This window comes from Diabrotica undecimpunctata, chromosome 2 (assembly GCF_040954645.1).
Source record: "Diabrotica undecimpunctata isolate CICGRU chromosome 2, icDiaUnde3, whole genome shotgun sequence".
Taxonomy (NCBI): domain Eukaryota; kingdom Metazoa; phylum Arthropoda; class Insecta; order Coleoptera; family Chrysomelidae; genus Diabrotica; species Diabrotica undecimpunctata.
The window spans coordinates 83,691,273-83,708,030 of record NC_092804.1 but is presented as its reverse complement, the minus strand read 5'-3'; the positions used below and the strand labels follow the sequence as shown (position 1 = coordinate 83,708,030).

Below are 16,758 nucleotides of genomic sequence, written 5' to 3'. Positions count from 1 at the left end.
AATGCAAACGCTAGGATGCAAGCTGTAATCATTGCTGCAATCGTATCGAAACGCTGCTCGATTCAAATCAGCTAAATATCTTGTTCTGCGTCGCAAATTATCTATTTGTTGTCTTATGTTGTTCGCTCGACGATTCTGCATTGCCAACCGAGCTGTTTCACGGGCTGCTTCACTTTGCTCTCGTGAATTAGAAGCACGAAGTCGAGCCATACTATCGCGGCGCTGTTCACGTGCAATTTCTTGTTCTTCTTCGGTCCTTTCATTTGCAGTATTTTGTATTCTTCTTGCATTACGGCTTTGTCGGGAGAGATTCGATCGTCTTGGTCGCGGCATTATTAATTAAAATTCACTTCACTTCAATTACGGCTTTGTCGGGAAAGATTCGATCGTCTTGGTCGCGGCATTATTAATTAAACTTCACTTCACTTCAATCCACTTGTTAATTATTTATTTAATAGAAATAGTTTTAATATTGATTTCTTACAAATATCAAATTGTCATCCATACGTCATTACATAGCTGTCATTTGCGTTTTGTTATTCCAAGTCCGATTCTTTTTTGTTATACCACGTTTTATAGTGACTGACGTTTCATGTCAAATCACACGGGAACGCTGTCGAACGGGATAAAAAGTATCCTATGTCCGTCTCCTGGCTCTAAGCTACCTCCCTACCAATTTTCAGCCAAATCTGTTCTGCCGTTCTTGAGTAGTTATAAGTGGTGTAACTAACACGACTTTCTTTTATATATATAGATAGCGTATAGCGATAATGCTTTTGCTAAAAGTTTTAATTTTTTAAACATTTCGTATAACCCAGACGATCGAAAACGATATTATTAAATCGTTTTCGTTCATGGCCGCCAAAGCAGGTGGTACCTCTGTACGCTAACCACTGCTGTGGTCAAGTTTTAGGAGACATTCGTTGGACTTTCCGAGTTTGAATTTGTATCAGCCCAAGTGGGGTATTTGTGGACTGAATATAAAAAGTTTTATTTTGTAGTTACTTATATGAAGTTAGTTGAGTTTCAAACTATTTTTTTACTTGTAGATATGTATTAGTGATCTGTTAGTATGTTCTCTTCAATATAATTGAAAAATGAATGAGAATTGAGTATTAACATTCATCTTTCACGTGTAAGGGTCCGCAATTATCCGTTAATTTAGGGCAACTGTGGTCCTTACTGATAGATGTGTTCTGCTTGGTGAACTTCACTTTGTAATTATTATAATGAAAGGAGTAACTGTAGTTTAAAATAAAAGCAACATTAAAAATGTAAAAACGAAAATTTTTATTAAAAATCATGAAACAGCAAACACCTAGGCAATATTTTTGAGTCTCCTTAAATCCTCACAAAAAACATAACTATGTTTTCATCTCCTGACTTTGGGTCTTCCAATATTAGTAATATCTTACCATAAGCGAACAAGAGAGACTCGTTTTTCTCACGAAATTTGAAGGTATTTCCCATGCATCGTTTCAAACATTTGATTATCACGACTCTTCTCACTGCATTAGTTTGCAATATTAGTCCAATCGAATGAGTAACTGCTCATTTGTTTATTCGTATGACGATGTATTTTCCTGGTATTATATTATTATCGTCAGTGGGTTCTCGAACTTGAGGTTCTGCAACTTCTTCCATATTGCCATTTGGAGCTTTATATGAGTTATCACTCTGTGCATAAACAACTTCTTCGGAATTTTCATAGTCACTACTTAACTTGGATTGTTTCTTAAATGTATTCTTCGAAGGTTTTGTCTTAGTTTTTAATAATTGTAGGTGTTCTATATAGGTTTCACTTCGGAGAAGGTGTTACTATTGCTAGTAGAAAGTTCTCCCAATTCTGGCTTTCTGTAGTAGAGCTGCAAGAGGTTGTACATGGAATCAGAGTTTGCGTGGGGATTGGCGCATCCCTGGTCCCCAAATATATATATATATATATATATATATATATATATATATATATATATATATATATATATATATATATATATATATATATATATATATATATATATATATATATATATCTATCTATTTATGTATATACTAATTACATTTTTCTTCATTTCAAGGAAAATAAAACGTAAAGCTTTACATTTTAATATTTACTAATAATATACACACAATTAAAGATAATAAAATAAAAACTGATTGTATATAAACTTATCAATACTAAAAAGAATTAAAAATACAAACGGCTGCGGTGAAACTTCTAACTCGTACCCTCCTATCCGGATGTCTATGAATTTGTTAATATGAAATATGTGTTATGAATATAATTCGTCTCAAATATTGGCCTTTAAATGGACTACGAGAAGTCAAGAAGGTCACTCACCAATGTATGGTTTGTTTTAAGTTTCGTGCCAAACCCGCTACCCAGATCATGGCAGATCTACCAAAAGAACGTTTAAACTCCTCTCGAGTGTTCGCTCACGTCGGATTAGATTTTGGCGGCCCCTTTCAGATAAAGTCTTCCAACCTTCGTAAGGCTCCTTTATTAAAATCGTATATTGCTCTTTTCGTTTGCTTGTCGACTCGAGCTGTTCATATTGAAGTCGTTTCCGGCCTCTCTACGGAGACGTTTCTTCTCGCTCTAAAACGCTTTATTAGCCGTAGAGGCCTCCCTCAAACAATATTCAGTGACAACGCCACGAACTTTCTTGGTGCTCGCAACCAGCTGTTTGAACTCTATAAGTTTTTCAAGGAAAAGGAAAGCTCTCGTTCTATTAAGGAATTTTTGGCCTCATCTCATATTCGCTGGAAAACTATAGTTCCTCGAGCCCCTCACCATGGTGGTATTTGGGAAAGTGCTATAAAGAGCGCAAAGCATCATATGCGTAGGCTCCTTGGCAATGTTAAGCTTACGTTCGAAGAATTCACTACAGTTCTCGGTCAAATTGAAGCTGTGCTCAACTCCCGGCCTCTTTGCTCCCTTTCAAATGACCCCTCCGATTTTACGTATCTTACTCCTGGACACTTCTTGATTGGACAATCTCTTACGTCCTTTCCTGAAAAAGATGTGATCCACATTCCTGAAAACAGATTGAATTTATGGCAACATTTGTCCAAACAACTTCTTCGGAATTTTCATCGTCACTACTTAACTTGGATTGTTTCTTAAATGTATTCTTCGAAGGTTTTGTCTTAGTTTTTAATAATTGTAGGTGTTCTATATAGGTTTCACTTCGGAGAAGGTGTTACTATTGCTAGTAGAAAGTTCTCCCAATTCTGGCTTTCTGTAGTAGAGCTGCAAGAGGTTGTACATGGAATCAGAGTTTGCGTGGGGATTGGCGCATCCCTGGTCCCCAAATATATATATATATATATATATATATATATATATATATATATATATATATATATATATATATATATATATATATATATATATATCTATTTATGTATATACTAATTACATTTTTCTTCATTTCAAGGAAAATAAAACGTAAAGCTTTACATTTTAATATTTACTAATAATATACATACAATTAAAGATAATAAAATAAAAACTGATTGTATATAAACTTATCAATACTAAAAAGAATTAAAAATACAAACGGCTGCGGTGAAACTTCTAACTCGTACACTCCTATCCGGATGTCTATGAATTTGTTAATATGAAATATGTGTTATGAATATAATTTTTTTTTTATTTTTACGTTCCATTCTTTTAATCTATAAAACTGTAGGGAGGCAAATACTGAAAACAAAAAAAAAATAAAACTACAACTACTTTCGTTAGCATTTGCGACTTCAATACAAGCAAATCCTGGAAATTCTAAAATTTACATTTGTAAGATATTTAAGGCTTGACCTTTCCTTCAGTTTAAAGTCAAGTTTCCAGAAACTTATTGTTTGCCAAATATTAATAATATTCCCTCTTTGTAAAGTCCCTATTCAAACTAAATACTAACGTTCAATACACACTAGTGTAGTAGGTAGTTGTTGTAAAAACAACATTTTATATTAATTTCAGTTTATTTTTCGTTTCCACAAATGTTGAATTTTATCTTATGTGACAGACTGTATTTGACAGACTGTAAAAAGTGCATTTAGTTTTCTCTATAGTCGCGCGCCCCTAAAACGCCGGTATAAAAATGAACAATTTATTAAAGCGAACTCTTTATTTAGTAATAGTGCCTTTGTAAATATTTTCTCGTTATTAAATGTGTAGTATCGATTAATTACGCTTAATTTTTCTCTAAGTACAAACCCCTATAAAACCAAACACATACTGAACCATCGCCGTGAAGTCTGCTTATCTATATCGAAGGAAACTCTTGTACAGTCCATGGTCCTAAAATATTTGGTACTGTACACGCACGGGGAAAGGAATTTAATAAGCTTTCTCCCGAACAATTGTTGGAGATCAATCAAAGTTCCAACATTATTTTTGGTCCTTCGAGCCGGATTTTGTGGTTGGTGATCGCGTTGTTTGTACTTTACTCTTAGGTTTACATATTTATATAAATGTGATTAAAAGACCCTTGAAAAGACTAATGTGTCGCGATAAACTCTAAAACAAAAGGACAGAAGTGAATTTTATCTGGTGTTTGTGCCTGTTGCTGTAAACTACTGGACAAATTGGGTGAGATTTTTCCATATTATAATTTCGCTTATGCTCAAAGTGAACCGCTTTTCAAAAAGACTATCTCTTTAAAAAATTTATTAGTAGACATTTACCGCGTGTGCGAAAAATTTAATTGAAAAGTAAACTCTCAGTGTAATTTAAGACATTTATCGCGTTTTAATAAACTATAAACTCTCTCGCCGTGTGCTACACATGTTATTATATGATATAAACATTATTGACTCTATTCTCGTTGTGTGCTCTACAGGTTATTATAATATAAACATTATTGACTCTATTTTCGCCGTGTGATACAGATATTAGTATATAATATAAACATTAATTTCTCTAAAGAATTCGGTGTTTGCACGGCCTTAGGCATTTGTTTTTGTAGTAGTACCTTTTGTTAAAGTCAAAATGGAAGATCTCAAGAAGAAGAGAAAACCACTGAAGGCCAAGATTACCAGAATAGCGAACTGGTTACTAGAAAACGCAGATGCAGAAACTGACGGTCTCCAGTTTCAACTCAGACACACCGAATTGAAAACATGTTATCTGAAATATGAAGACGTGATGGATCAGATTGAAGAAATCGATGAAACCGATTCTGAAACAGAAGACAGGGTACTGATGGAGGAAAAATACTTTTCTACACTAGCTGGACTGCAGCATAAGATGGAAGCTTTAAAGTTACCCTCCCACTCGCTCATCTCAAACGATACTCCACCAACTGTAGCCACTGCTAAGGTTAGGTTGCCGGAAATTACGATGCAGGTATTCTCAGCAAACTTCGCCGATTGGAACGCGTTTTATCAGCTATTTGAAACGCTAATAATCAATAATGTAGAGCTAAACAATGTGCAAAAATTTATATATCTGAAATCGTTCTTAAAAAATGAACCTTTACATTTGATAGAAAATATAGAAGTTGTAGAAGAAAATTTCCGGATCGCTTTGGACACGCTTAAGAATAGATACGAAAATAAATCGCGTGTGATTAGTTTACACATCCAAAAATTGTTAAAGGCTCCATCTTTAGCTAAAAGTAACGCAAAATCATTACGAGAATTTTTAACTCTTTGTAAACAAACTTTACTTGCTCTTAAAAATATGTCTGTACCTATCGAACATTGGGATTCACTATTGATCGAAGTATTTTTACAAAAATTAGATTTCGCGACGCATAGGTCATTTGAGTATGAAATAGATTCAAAGGCTTTACCTACTCTCTCACAGTTTTTTAGTTTTCTCGAGAAAAAATGTGATATACAAGAAAAATTAAACGTTTCTGATAATGATAAAAAATTTAATAAACCTCAATTAAAAACATCTTTGTTTTCATCAGTTAATTTACAAACAAACTCGTTTTCGGATACTAATTGTATATGTTGTAAAAGTAATTCTCATAAAATTTATCAGTGTAATGATTTTAAATGTCTCTCTTTACAGGAAAGATTTAATTTTGTAAAAGGTAAGAAACTTTGTTGGAATTGTTTGGGTAATAAACATTTTTCTCAAGATTGCAACTCTTCACGCTCATGTAGTATATGTAAGAAAAGACATCACTCGCTCTTGCATAGTACCTCTGAAAATGTCTCTTCCTCTAGGAACACGAATAGGCAATATTTCTCTATTGATCGCAACGCTCAAGCTCCCAAACATTCTCAAGGCTCTTCCAGTCGTGTTGCTTACACATCTACTCCGCCCTCTTATAATGCTCATGCCCAAAACGAAGCTTCTACCAGTTCGTTCAAACCTCCTTTAGAAGTACAAAATACTGCAGATTCTCATACAGCCACTTCTCTCTCTGCTTTATCAGTTAAAACTGATGTATTGTTGGCTACCGCTTTAGTGACAGTGTATTCTAAAGATGGCAGACCTATGCATGCCAGGGCGCTCCTAGATAATGGGAGTCAACATTCGTTCATTTCTCGTGATTTGATTGAGAAGTTAAACCTCACCCCTTATTTTAAACAGTTACAGATATCAACCATATCCGAAAACACCTCAATGTCAAATCAAATGATTAACATAGAATTGTTTCCCTATAATGTGAAGGATAGAAGTTTCAAAACTTCTTTTGCTGTACTTGATAGTATAACCTGTAGGCTTCCTAAAGCTACCCTAGATAGAAGCAAAATAAATGTTCCACCTAATCTCACTCTCGCAGATCCCTCGTACTCTGTTCCCGGTAAAATTGATTTGCTTCTAGCTGGCGACATCTATAGCGAATTATTGACTGATGGATTCATTCGTTTAGGAAAGAATCTTCCCATTCTTCAGAATACCCACTTAGGTTATGTTATTTTTGGTACTATTCCCCCTCATGTCTTTCATCGGAGTTCAAACTTGGCTATTTCTCAGTCAAATGTTTCTCTCTTTGTTCAGTCCGAATCCGAAGAGAATAATTTAGATAAATAACCACTCGTATTTTACCTTCGGGTCGTTTTCAAGTAAACCTACCACTTGTCTGCGAAAATGCGCATAAAAAATTAGGTGAATCTTTTAAAGTAGCTTTAAAGAGATTTATTAATTTAGAAAATAGGCTCTTAAAAAATGAAAATACATACGCTCAATATAAGTCGTTCATTAGTGAATATCTTTTTCTCGAACATGCTAGAATAGTCCCTCTCTCTCTTACTAATGAAAATTTAGAAAATAAATATTTTCTCCCGCATCACTGTGTAGTAAAGGAAGAATCCTTAACAACAAAACTTAGGGTTGTTTTCGATGGTTCGATGAAAAGCTCTAGTAGTTACTCGTTAAATGATATCCTACTCAAAGGTCCCACTCTTCAACCGGAACTTTTTGATATTTTGCTACGCTTTCGATTATATTCCTTTGTTTTCACAACTGATATACAAAAGATGTACAGACAGGTTAAAATCAATCCTGATCAAACCTTTCTGTTAAACATACTTTGGCGTGACTCCCCGGAAAAAGATATTGAGTGCCTGGAATTGCAAACAGTTACATATGGAACTAAAAGCGCCAGTTTTCAGAGTACTCGCTGTTTAATGGAACTGGCAAATACTCATCAAACTGAATATCCCCTGGCCAGTGACGCTCTTCAAAATAATTGTTATATTGATGACATTCTCTACGGTGCTAATGATGAGCAAACTCTCCTCAAAGCTCACAAGGAATTAACTAGTTTACTTGGAACAGCATGTATTTCTCTACATAAATGGTGTTCTAACTCGGACTCGTTTCTAAAAAACATTTCTTCTCTCTCTTCAAACTCTTCTTATGTCATAGCTCCAGATAATTGCTCTAATAAGGTTTTAGGTTTATGCTGGAATCCTGTTCTTGACACGTTTTCAATCTCTCTTCCAAATTTCACCCTAAAGAACTCATACACTAAGAGAGAAGTACTGTCAATGATTGCCCAAATATTTGATCCTCAAGGTCTTATTAATCCCGTTACAGTTGTCGCTAAGCTTATAATGCAAAAGATTTGGATTTCCAAAATCAGTTGGAACGATACCATTGACGCAGATACGTTACATGAATGGCTAAGTTTTATTAGCAGTCTCTCTCATTTTAAGGACTTAAGTATACCTAGATTTCTCTTTTTAAGTCAAGAAATCACTGGTGTTGAGATTCACTCATTCTCAGATGCAAGTTTAAAGGCTTATGGAGCTTGTATCTACTTACGTGTGACCTATAAATCAGAACAGGTGTCTTGTTCCCTTCTAGCATCTAAGAGTCGCGTTGCTCCGTTAAAACCCTTGACCCTTCCAAGATTGGAACTCATGGGTGCTCTATTGTGTAGTAAACTCACAGCAAAGATTGCTAATATTGTTAAAGAAAAGTTATCTCAATTAGACTCTATAAATATGTGGTCGGATTCAGAAATTGTTCTCGCTTGGCTTCGTTCACATCCTTCTCGTTGGACCCAATTTGTAGCAAATAGGGTTGCACAAATTTTAGATAATTCTCCTAATGCTCACTGGAGGCACGTACGATCCAAAGAGAATCCTGCCGACATACTCTCCCGAGGAATGCTACCCTCTGAACTAATAAATTCGTCCTTATGGTTTCATGGTCCTCCATTTTTAAATCAACTTCGGTTGGATTTATTGAAATACAACCCAAAGGGGTATACTTCCAAGTTGCCTGAAGAAAGGAAAATCATTCTCCACGCTCGAAATGATCAAATAGATTTCTTCACCTCACTTTCTGATAGGTTCTCCAATTTTTCAAAGTTTGTAAGAACTTTAGCCTATATGTTTAGATTTGCTAATAATGCTAAACCGCTTTCTCGCAAGTTAACTAATACCCTTGAAGTCAGCGAACTTCAAAACGCTGAACTTAAGATTATTAAGATGCTTCAGTATTCCAACTTCTCGAGTGAGATTTCTGAGCTTAAGAAAGGTAAAACTCTATCTAATAAGTGTCTTTTACCCCTAAATCTCTTTTTGGATGAGAATGAAATGCTCCGGGTCGGAGGTCGCCTCAGAAACTCAGACGTTACCTTTGATCAAAGATACCCTCTTCTCCTCCCCTCAAAAAATCGTGTAGTTCGTCTCATCCTCCACAGAGAACATGTCAGACTCTGTCACTCAGGTCCTCAAAATACTTTGTCACAAATTCGTCTCAAATATTGGCCTTTAAATGGACTACGAGAAGTCAAGAAGGTCACTCACCAATGTATGGTTTGTTTTAAGTTTCGTGCCAAACCCGCTACCCAGATCATGGCAGATCTACCAAAAGAACGTTTAAACTCCTCTCGAGTGTTCGCTCACGTCGGATTAGATTTTGGCGGCCCCTTTCAGATAAAGTCTTCCAACCTTCGTAAGGCTCCTTTATTAAAATCGTATATTGCTCTTTTCGTTTGCTTGTCGACTCGAGCTGTTCATATTGAAGTCGTTTCCGGCCTCTCTACGGAGACGTTTCTTCTCGCTCTAAAACGCTTTATTAGCCGTAGAGGCCTCCCTCAAACAATATTCAGTGACAACGCCACGAACTTTCTTGGTGCTCGCAACCAGCTGTTTGAACTCTATAAGTTTTTCAAGGAAAAGGAAAGCTCTCGTTCTATTAAGGAATTTTTGGCCTCATCTCATATTCGCTGGAAAACTATAGTTCCTCGAGCCCCTCACCATGGTGGTATTTGGGAAAGTGCTATAAAGAGCGCAAAGCATCATATGCGTAGGCTCCTTGGCAATGTTAAGCTTACGTTCGAAGAATTCACTACAGTTCTCGGTCAAATTGAAGCTGTGCTCAACTCCCGGCCTCTTTGCTCCCTTTCAAATGACCCCTCCGATTTTACGTATCTTACTCCTGGACACTTCTTGATTGGACAATCTCTTACGTCCTTTCCTGAAAAAGATGTGATCCACATTCCTGAAAACAGATTGAATTTATGGCAACATTTGTCCAAACAACTTCTTCGGAATTTTCATCGTCACTACTTAACTTGGATTGTTTCTTAAATGTATTCTTCGAAGGTTTTGTCTTAGTTTTTAATAATTGTAGGTGTTCTATATAGGTTTCACTTCGGAGAAGGTGTTACTATTGCTAGTAGAAAGTTCTCCCAATTCTGGCTTTCTGTAGTAGAGCTGCAAGAGGTTGTACATGGAATCAGAGTTTGCGTGGGGATTGGCGCATCCCTGGTCCCCAAATATATATATATATATATCTATTTATGTATATACTAATTACATTTTTCTTCATTTCAAGGAAAATAAAACGTAAAGCTTTACATTTTAATATTTACTAATAATATACATACAATTAAAGATAATAAAATAAAAACTGATTGTATATAAACTTATCAATACTAAAAAGAATTAAAAATACAAACGGCTGCGGTGAAACTTCTAACTCGTACACTCCTATCCGGATGTCTATGAATTTGTTAATATGAAATATGTGTTATGAATATAATTTTTTTTTTTATTTTTACGTTCCATTCTTTTAATCTATAAAACTGTAGGGAGGCAAATACTGAAAACAAAAAAAAAATAAAACTACAACTACTTTCGTTAGCATTTGCGACTTCAATACAAGCAAATCCTGGAAATTCTAAAATTTACATTTGTAAGATATTTAAGGCTTGACCTTTCCTTCAGTTTAAAGTCAAGTTTCCAGAAACTTATTGTTTGCCAAATATTAATAATATTCCCTCTTTGTAAAGTCCCTATTCAAACTAAATACTAACGTTCAATACACACTAGTGTAGTAGGTAGTTGTTGTAAAAACAACATTTTATATTAATTTCAGTTTATTTTTCGTTTCCACAAATGTTGAATTTTATCTTATGTGACAGACTGTATTTGACAGACTGTAAAAAGTGCGGTGAAAAAGTGCATTTAGTTTTCTCTATAGTCGCGCGCCCCTAAAACGCCGGTATAAAAATGAACAATTTATTAAAGCGAACTCTTTATTTAGTAATAGTGCCTTTGTAAATATTTTCTCGTTATTAAATGTGTAGTATCGATTAATTACGCTTAATTTTTCTCTAAGTACAAACCCCTATAAAACCAAACACATACTGAACCATCGCCGTGAAGTCTGCTTATCTATATCGAAGGAAACTCTTGTACAGTCCATGGTCCTAAAATATTTGGTACTGTACACGCACGGGGAAAGGAATTTAATAAGCTTTCTCCCGAACAATTGTTGGAGATCAATCAAAGTTCCAACAGTAGTCTTACAATAATAGATTAATCAACAATACATTAATCAAAGAAAGCAATTTCATAAAGGCTGGTGATTTTTTTATGGGAATTTCAACTTTTGACAATGTCCAATGACAGCATTATTATTTATAATTAGTTTTCTTATTACTTAAATTTTAATGCATAGACTTTCTTCTTTTGCCAATGCCGTCCATGGCTTAACACCATTGATGATGTATATCATAGAGAGAATATAATATAAACTGAGAGATACCTTAAATATATAAAGTAATAATTACAATTAGAAATTAAAATACTCAATGGTTATATCCAGCTGCAGGATACATATTCATAAACATCCTTTACAAAAAAAATTACATATATTATTGCACTTTACTGGAATACTAATAAAAATACTGAAACAATTAAGTACAATTAACTTGAACATTTTACTTCATCACACAAACCTTTCTAATAACGATTGCTTTTAATTCGATTTCTAAAAAGCCAAAGTAATTATCCTAAAAATGTTATATTTATTTATCTGAATTTATTTTATCCTGGATGAAAGATTTCTTTTAATATATTCTCTTTTAGATGTCCTTTTAAACGAATAAATGGTGAAAATTGTCTTAATGATTACGTAGTATGTTTGTAATATTACTGTTTTTTTTTGGCTAGAGTATCATGCTCTAGAAAATAAGAACTGTTAAAATTAAATGAAATTTACAAAAATCTTTTTTAAAAGTAGGGAAAACGTATATAAGTTCATACTATTGAGCATATCCTTAATAGATATAAGAAATTCTAACAGCTTTTGTCCATTAGGATATGGCAAGTAATAATGTACCATATAACGTATTTTCAAATACTTTGTTCATATTCTAGTTCAATTATCTAGCAGATTTGTGTAAAAGACAATTTTAAAATACTACATGTTCTAATTTATGCTCTGTGTTCTTTACAGACTTAAGTTATTTTATTCAACCTTTTACGTATTCTCATTTCTATCTGAATTTTTCGTGTTACTGCCAAACATCATGGTTTTATACGATCCCATTTGCTGTTTAACATACCATTACTTGTACTGCTATGCCCCATTATATTAATAGGTTCTGACATATATTATCACACGGTTTAATTAAACTGAATACTTTCAAATATGGTACTTAAGAATCACATGACCATCTTCTTTGGATCCTATTTTCACACGAATAATCAATTGTATCATTCGGATTGCATGATGTTGCAAATTAATATTTATTTAAAAAACTAGTAAATACGGCATGGATCTATCAAATAGAAAGGTAGTGTTGTAGGAATAAAATATTCAATATGATTAGGCGAACATTTATTTGCAATTTAGAATATTTTAAATGAGAATATTTATATATCAGCTTTAAAACATCAAATGTCAATAATTGGTAATTTCATTCAAATGGATCTAAATTTTTTAAATAGCTAACTGAAAACTACAGCAATCTAGCTTTATTACTAATAGAAGTTACCTGTTACTATTTCTACCGCAATTATGGTGGAAAAAGCAATGTATTTAAAAGGGATAACTTGTGTGTTTATTGTTTTTAATACTAGTATTAAAATTAGAAATAAAATTGTGTTGCAAATGTCACGTTTCGATTTCCACTTCAGAAATAGTTCTCACAATAACTGATTTTGATACTCATTAAACGTATTAGGTAACATGGAAATGCCAAAAGAAGATAGTTTCAGAACCATGTATGTATTTAAATTATCGTGCAACTGGAATACCAAATGGTATAAATTGTTTTCTAATTGATTGGACATCTATCAGTTATTGACCTGTTGTTTTTATGCTTTAAATTTTAATACTCTCATTTAAAGTTATCTATCAAAAATAAAAAAATAGTGTATATAAGATTATTTTGTTTTTTTTTATAAAAGACAAAAAATATTTGATATTGCTCATCTGGTTTAACCCGACAGTTGTAGATATCTAAGAAGTAACGTGATTTGTTGTACATAAGCATTTCCTTTATGTAAATTCGCTTCTCTAATTTATTATTAGTATTTGCAGAATTTATGATATGTGAATTTATACCTACACTATTCATAAAATAAAATAATAATGTTAGTGACCCTCTACCAGAAGCTGTCTATAGTGACACCAGTTCTTCAATATCGTCTATGCTGTAATACTAACTGCATATAACGTTTTCTCATCGTTAGATATATCTGTTTGATAATTAAAAATAAAACAAACTTCTCAATGTCTTATACTTATAATCTAGTACAAGCAAAATGTTGACATTGCAACGTTGTTTGCCGACTGATGTGGAAACATTTTACATGAATAACATTACTAGGATAATAACGTTTATAAATTGGCGTTTTAACTAGAATAATAAATTGAACAGAAAGGCTTGACTACGAATATTCAAAAACACACATACAGCGAGACAGAAGTCATGAGTGAACGACATGTGACCATTTTGTAATCATATCCTTTAAAATGTGAGTAAAATGCTCATATGGTGGCAAACTTCGGGTTAAATGTATTATTTTTTTAACCATCCACTATAATAATGGCTCTTTAGGTTATCTCATTACTTTCCAATCCCTTAAATTAATATCTGTAGATAATCATTTTCTGGCTTTAAACAATACCTTAAACATTGTCTCATTTGCCTGCTGTTTGATCCAAAATTAGACATGTAAACTAAGGTTTAAGTTAAACTGTAGTCTTTCTACCATAATGCGCTTACATGATTTTAACACTAAATCGTCTAATAATACTGAGAAACAATTGACCGGACAAAAACTACCATTTATTGCACAGATATAAATTAAAGAATATTAAAGTGCAATGGATACCAATTCTGTATTTATTGCGTAAGATTATATTTAAGCTAATAAAAATATCTGCTAGTCCTAAAAACATAACATGCTAAATCCGTTACAACCATATTTTCATCTTTAAATTCGCTAACCAAGACCATGGTCGTCGAAAAATCCCTGCGGAGTTTCCTCCTAGAACAATGAACATAGGAATTAATCTTAAGTTATTCGTGTAATGTCAATATGAACGTGGATAAAATGTTTCACATACCTAATATTTGCTCCTCCTTTGATATCACAGGTTTATCCACTTTCATATTGAGAATTAATTTAATTCCACATCCACCAGAACTTTAAACCTAATTATTTAATAATTTATATATATTTTCAAATATTAACGTTAGTTATTCAAAAATTAAAAGGTGTAAATTCGCAGCAATTGTAGACGTGGTCAATTAATAAAGACGTTTTTCGTAAAACATGTAAGCTAGAAACATAGATATTGGGATTTAAAAAATATATTAAAATTGTTTTTTGGATATTCTCAATGGAACTATTTTTTGAATCTAAAGAAATACTATCAATATGCCTATTAACATCTTTGAATAAAAAACTCTCCATTAATAATAACTTGTAGAAAATTATCAGTGCTAACAGCAATATAATAGAAATGTACGAGTAATATTTGTAGAGAGATATATCATTTCTCAAGTAATTGTGTGTAAGTATTAAGTTTGTAAAAATATACCTAATTTTTAAGTTTATAACGTTGACGAACCATGATTTCATGTGATAATAAAAAAATAGATATAACTCATACATAAAGAAAATTGTAATTTTTAGAGATCTGAATTTTAGAAATTATTTCATTAATTTTTTTGACAATATTTGTCAAGAATATTTTTTAAAAATATTCAAATAAAAAAAAACTATTTAAAAACAATACAACAGTAGGATTATAATCACCCTGTTGCCGAAAAAAAAAACGAACAAAAATTTCAATCAAAAAATGGTATTGATTATTCACGTTCTGTAAATGGTTGATATCTAATATCTAAATTAATGCAATTTGAGATATGTATCTATAAATTATATGATATGCATATGCTATGCGTAATTGGTTAGTTGAAAATATTGCAAAATATAAATAAAGATCTGAAAAGTTCAGACTCTATGAAAATGATTACCTACCCACTAATATACTTTCACTAATAATTATTATGAGCAGTACCTGGAAACCATTGTTAGGGTAATAAAAATGGCCTGTTAGTATATGATCTTTTGGAAATTATATTTTTTATTTTTCCTTGTTTATTATCGTAATTGACGGTAAACCAACTGACGGTAAGAAAAGAGAGAGTATCTAGATGTGCAGTCAAATTTAATGTCACTCAATTTCGTAAGAGATTAATTATAAATGGAATGTCATTATATATTTAAAGAAAACAAATCAAGCAAAGAACTAGGATTTTTGCTGATTGAGCTTTAAATCCAATCGTATTTGTTATAGGATAATGTTGGCCAACTTACTGTAGTAAATTTCGTTTTCACACAGTTAAACGTTCTGCAACTTACGTTTAAAACAACTGGAAATATTGAACATTAAGTAGTTGGTCTGCAGATTATATGGACATACATCCATGATCTAGAACTTCTAGGAATGCCAAGAATCTTAAAAAATCAATAATCCCGTTGTGTTAAACACTGAAAACGTGAGAGCTGTTTCGATTAAAGTATGGGACAATTTGCCTAAGCAATTATAGACGTCAGTACAAGTAGAATACATGCCACGTAATTGTTTTTTCAATGAAATAAATTTTCCGATATTTTTATACTGTAAAATTTAGGTTAGTCATACTTTATTTAATTTATTAATTACTTAACTTCTAAATTGTAGCCGCAATATCACTAACTAGTAGATACATTTTTGTTTTTCGATGGTAAGTAAAATTGAATGTTAAATTTTTATTCACTTGTATATATTTATATTTATATTATTGATAAACTTAAGTAATTACTTTTAAAAAGTAAGCAATTAAACAATCAAAATCTTATTTACAAAAACTCTCGTACTATTCGACCCTCCATATAAATTTTGAAAAAAGATTTTTATGGTTTACTCCGAAATTTTGGAAAGATTAGGCATGGGTTTTTATCAATTCGAGTTAGCAAACATTTATTATATGGTTGTCTCTCTGCTATTTGAATATTTACTATACAAAACTGTCCTAAGCATATTAAATGTTGGGAATGTTTGTTTATAAAATGAAGAGCAACAGTAAATTAAATATATATCTTAAAGAAACCAACATATTTTCTTCTTTGTTTTTATGTTATGGACAATTTTATGCAAACTCATGACAAGGGGGGACTGTTGTAGCCATCGTTGAGAATGTTTTTATGATAAAACAATTATTATTGTTTAAGTTTAATTTGACACCATTTTTAAGACACTAATTTTAACAGCGATTTAACAGGACTGTGTGAATAATTTGAGGGCAACATTTGCAAATAGATAATTTGATTAAAATTTTATTTTAAAAATATAATGTGATGTCTAAAGATGCTTACAATTTTTTTATATTTGTATATTTTTTATTCAGTTATTAACGACAAAAAAATAAATACTAATACAAGTCTTTGAGGTCTCTGAGATTCATTTATTCAAATATTTGGTTGAGTTTACCGAAAGTACAAGCTGAATATAGCCGCAAATGTCAAAAATATTTCGGTTTGGCAGTG

General features: G+C 32.4%; 4 protein-coding genes across 7 annotated transcripts in view; 3 read left to right on the top strand and 1 right to left on the bottom strand.

Annotated features, from left to right (window-relative positions):
* Nucleotides 1-2,275: 2,275 nt before the first annotated feature.
* On the top strand, nt 2,276-3,127 carry LOC140433754 (uncharacterized). Its single transcript, XM_072521731.1, has one exon. It carries the CDS (start codon nt 2,276-2,278, stop codon nt 3,125-3,127), a length of 852 nt encoding a protein of 283 aa, XP_072377832.1.
* Nucleotides 3,128-4,993: 1,866 nt separating this feature from the next.
* Nucleotides 4,994-6,997, top strand: LOC140433753 (uncharacterized). The gene is made up of 2 exons (XM_072521730.1): nt 4,994-5,728; nt 6,026-6,997. The coding sequence occupies exons 1-2, from the start codon at nt 4,994-4,996 to the stop codon at nt 6,995-6,997; spliced, it is 1,707 nt and encodes a 568-aa protein (XP_072377831.1).
* A 446-nt stretch (nt 6,998-7,443) lies between these two features.
* On the top strand, nt 7,444-10,011 carry LOC140433752 (uncharacterized). Its single transcript, XM_072521729.1, has one exon. It carries the CDS (start codon nt 7,444-7,446, stop codon nt 10,009-10,011), a length of 2,568 nt encoding a protein of 855 aa, XP_072377830.1.
* Nucleotides 10,012-10,276: 265 nt separating this feature from the next.
* The window catches only part of AP-1sigma (AP-1 complex subunit sigma-2), a 35,323-nt gene continuing 28,841 nt past the window's right edge, over nt 10,277-16,758 (bottom strand). For 3 of the 4 annotated variants that reach the window (XM_072523167.1, XM_072523169.1, XM_072523164.1), the window contains one exon: nt 10,277-14,208. In XM_072523167.1, coding sequence (XP_072379268.1) covers nt 14,164-14,208 — 45 coding nt within the window. In that variant the 3' untranslated portion in view covers nt 10,277-14,163. The remainder of the gene's footprint in view (nt 14,209-16,758) is intronic. The other variant, XM_072523168.1, reaches the window with a different exon arrangement.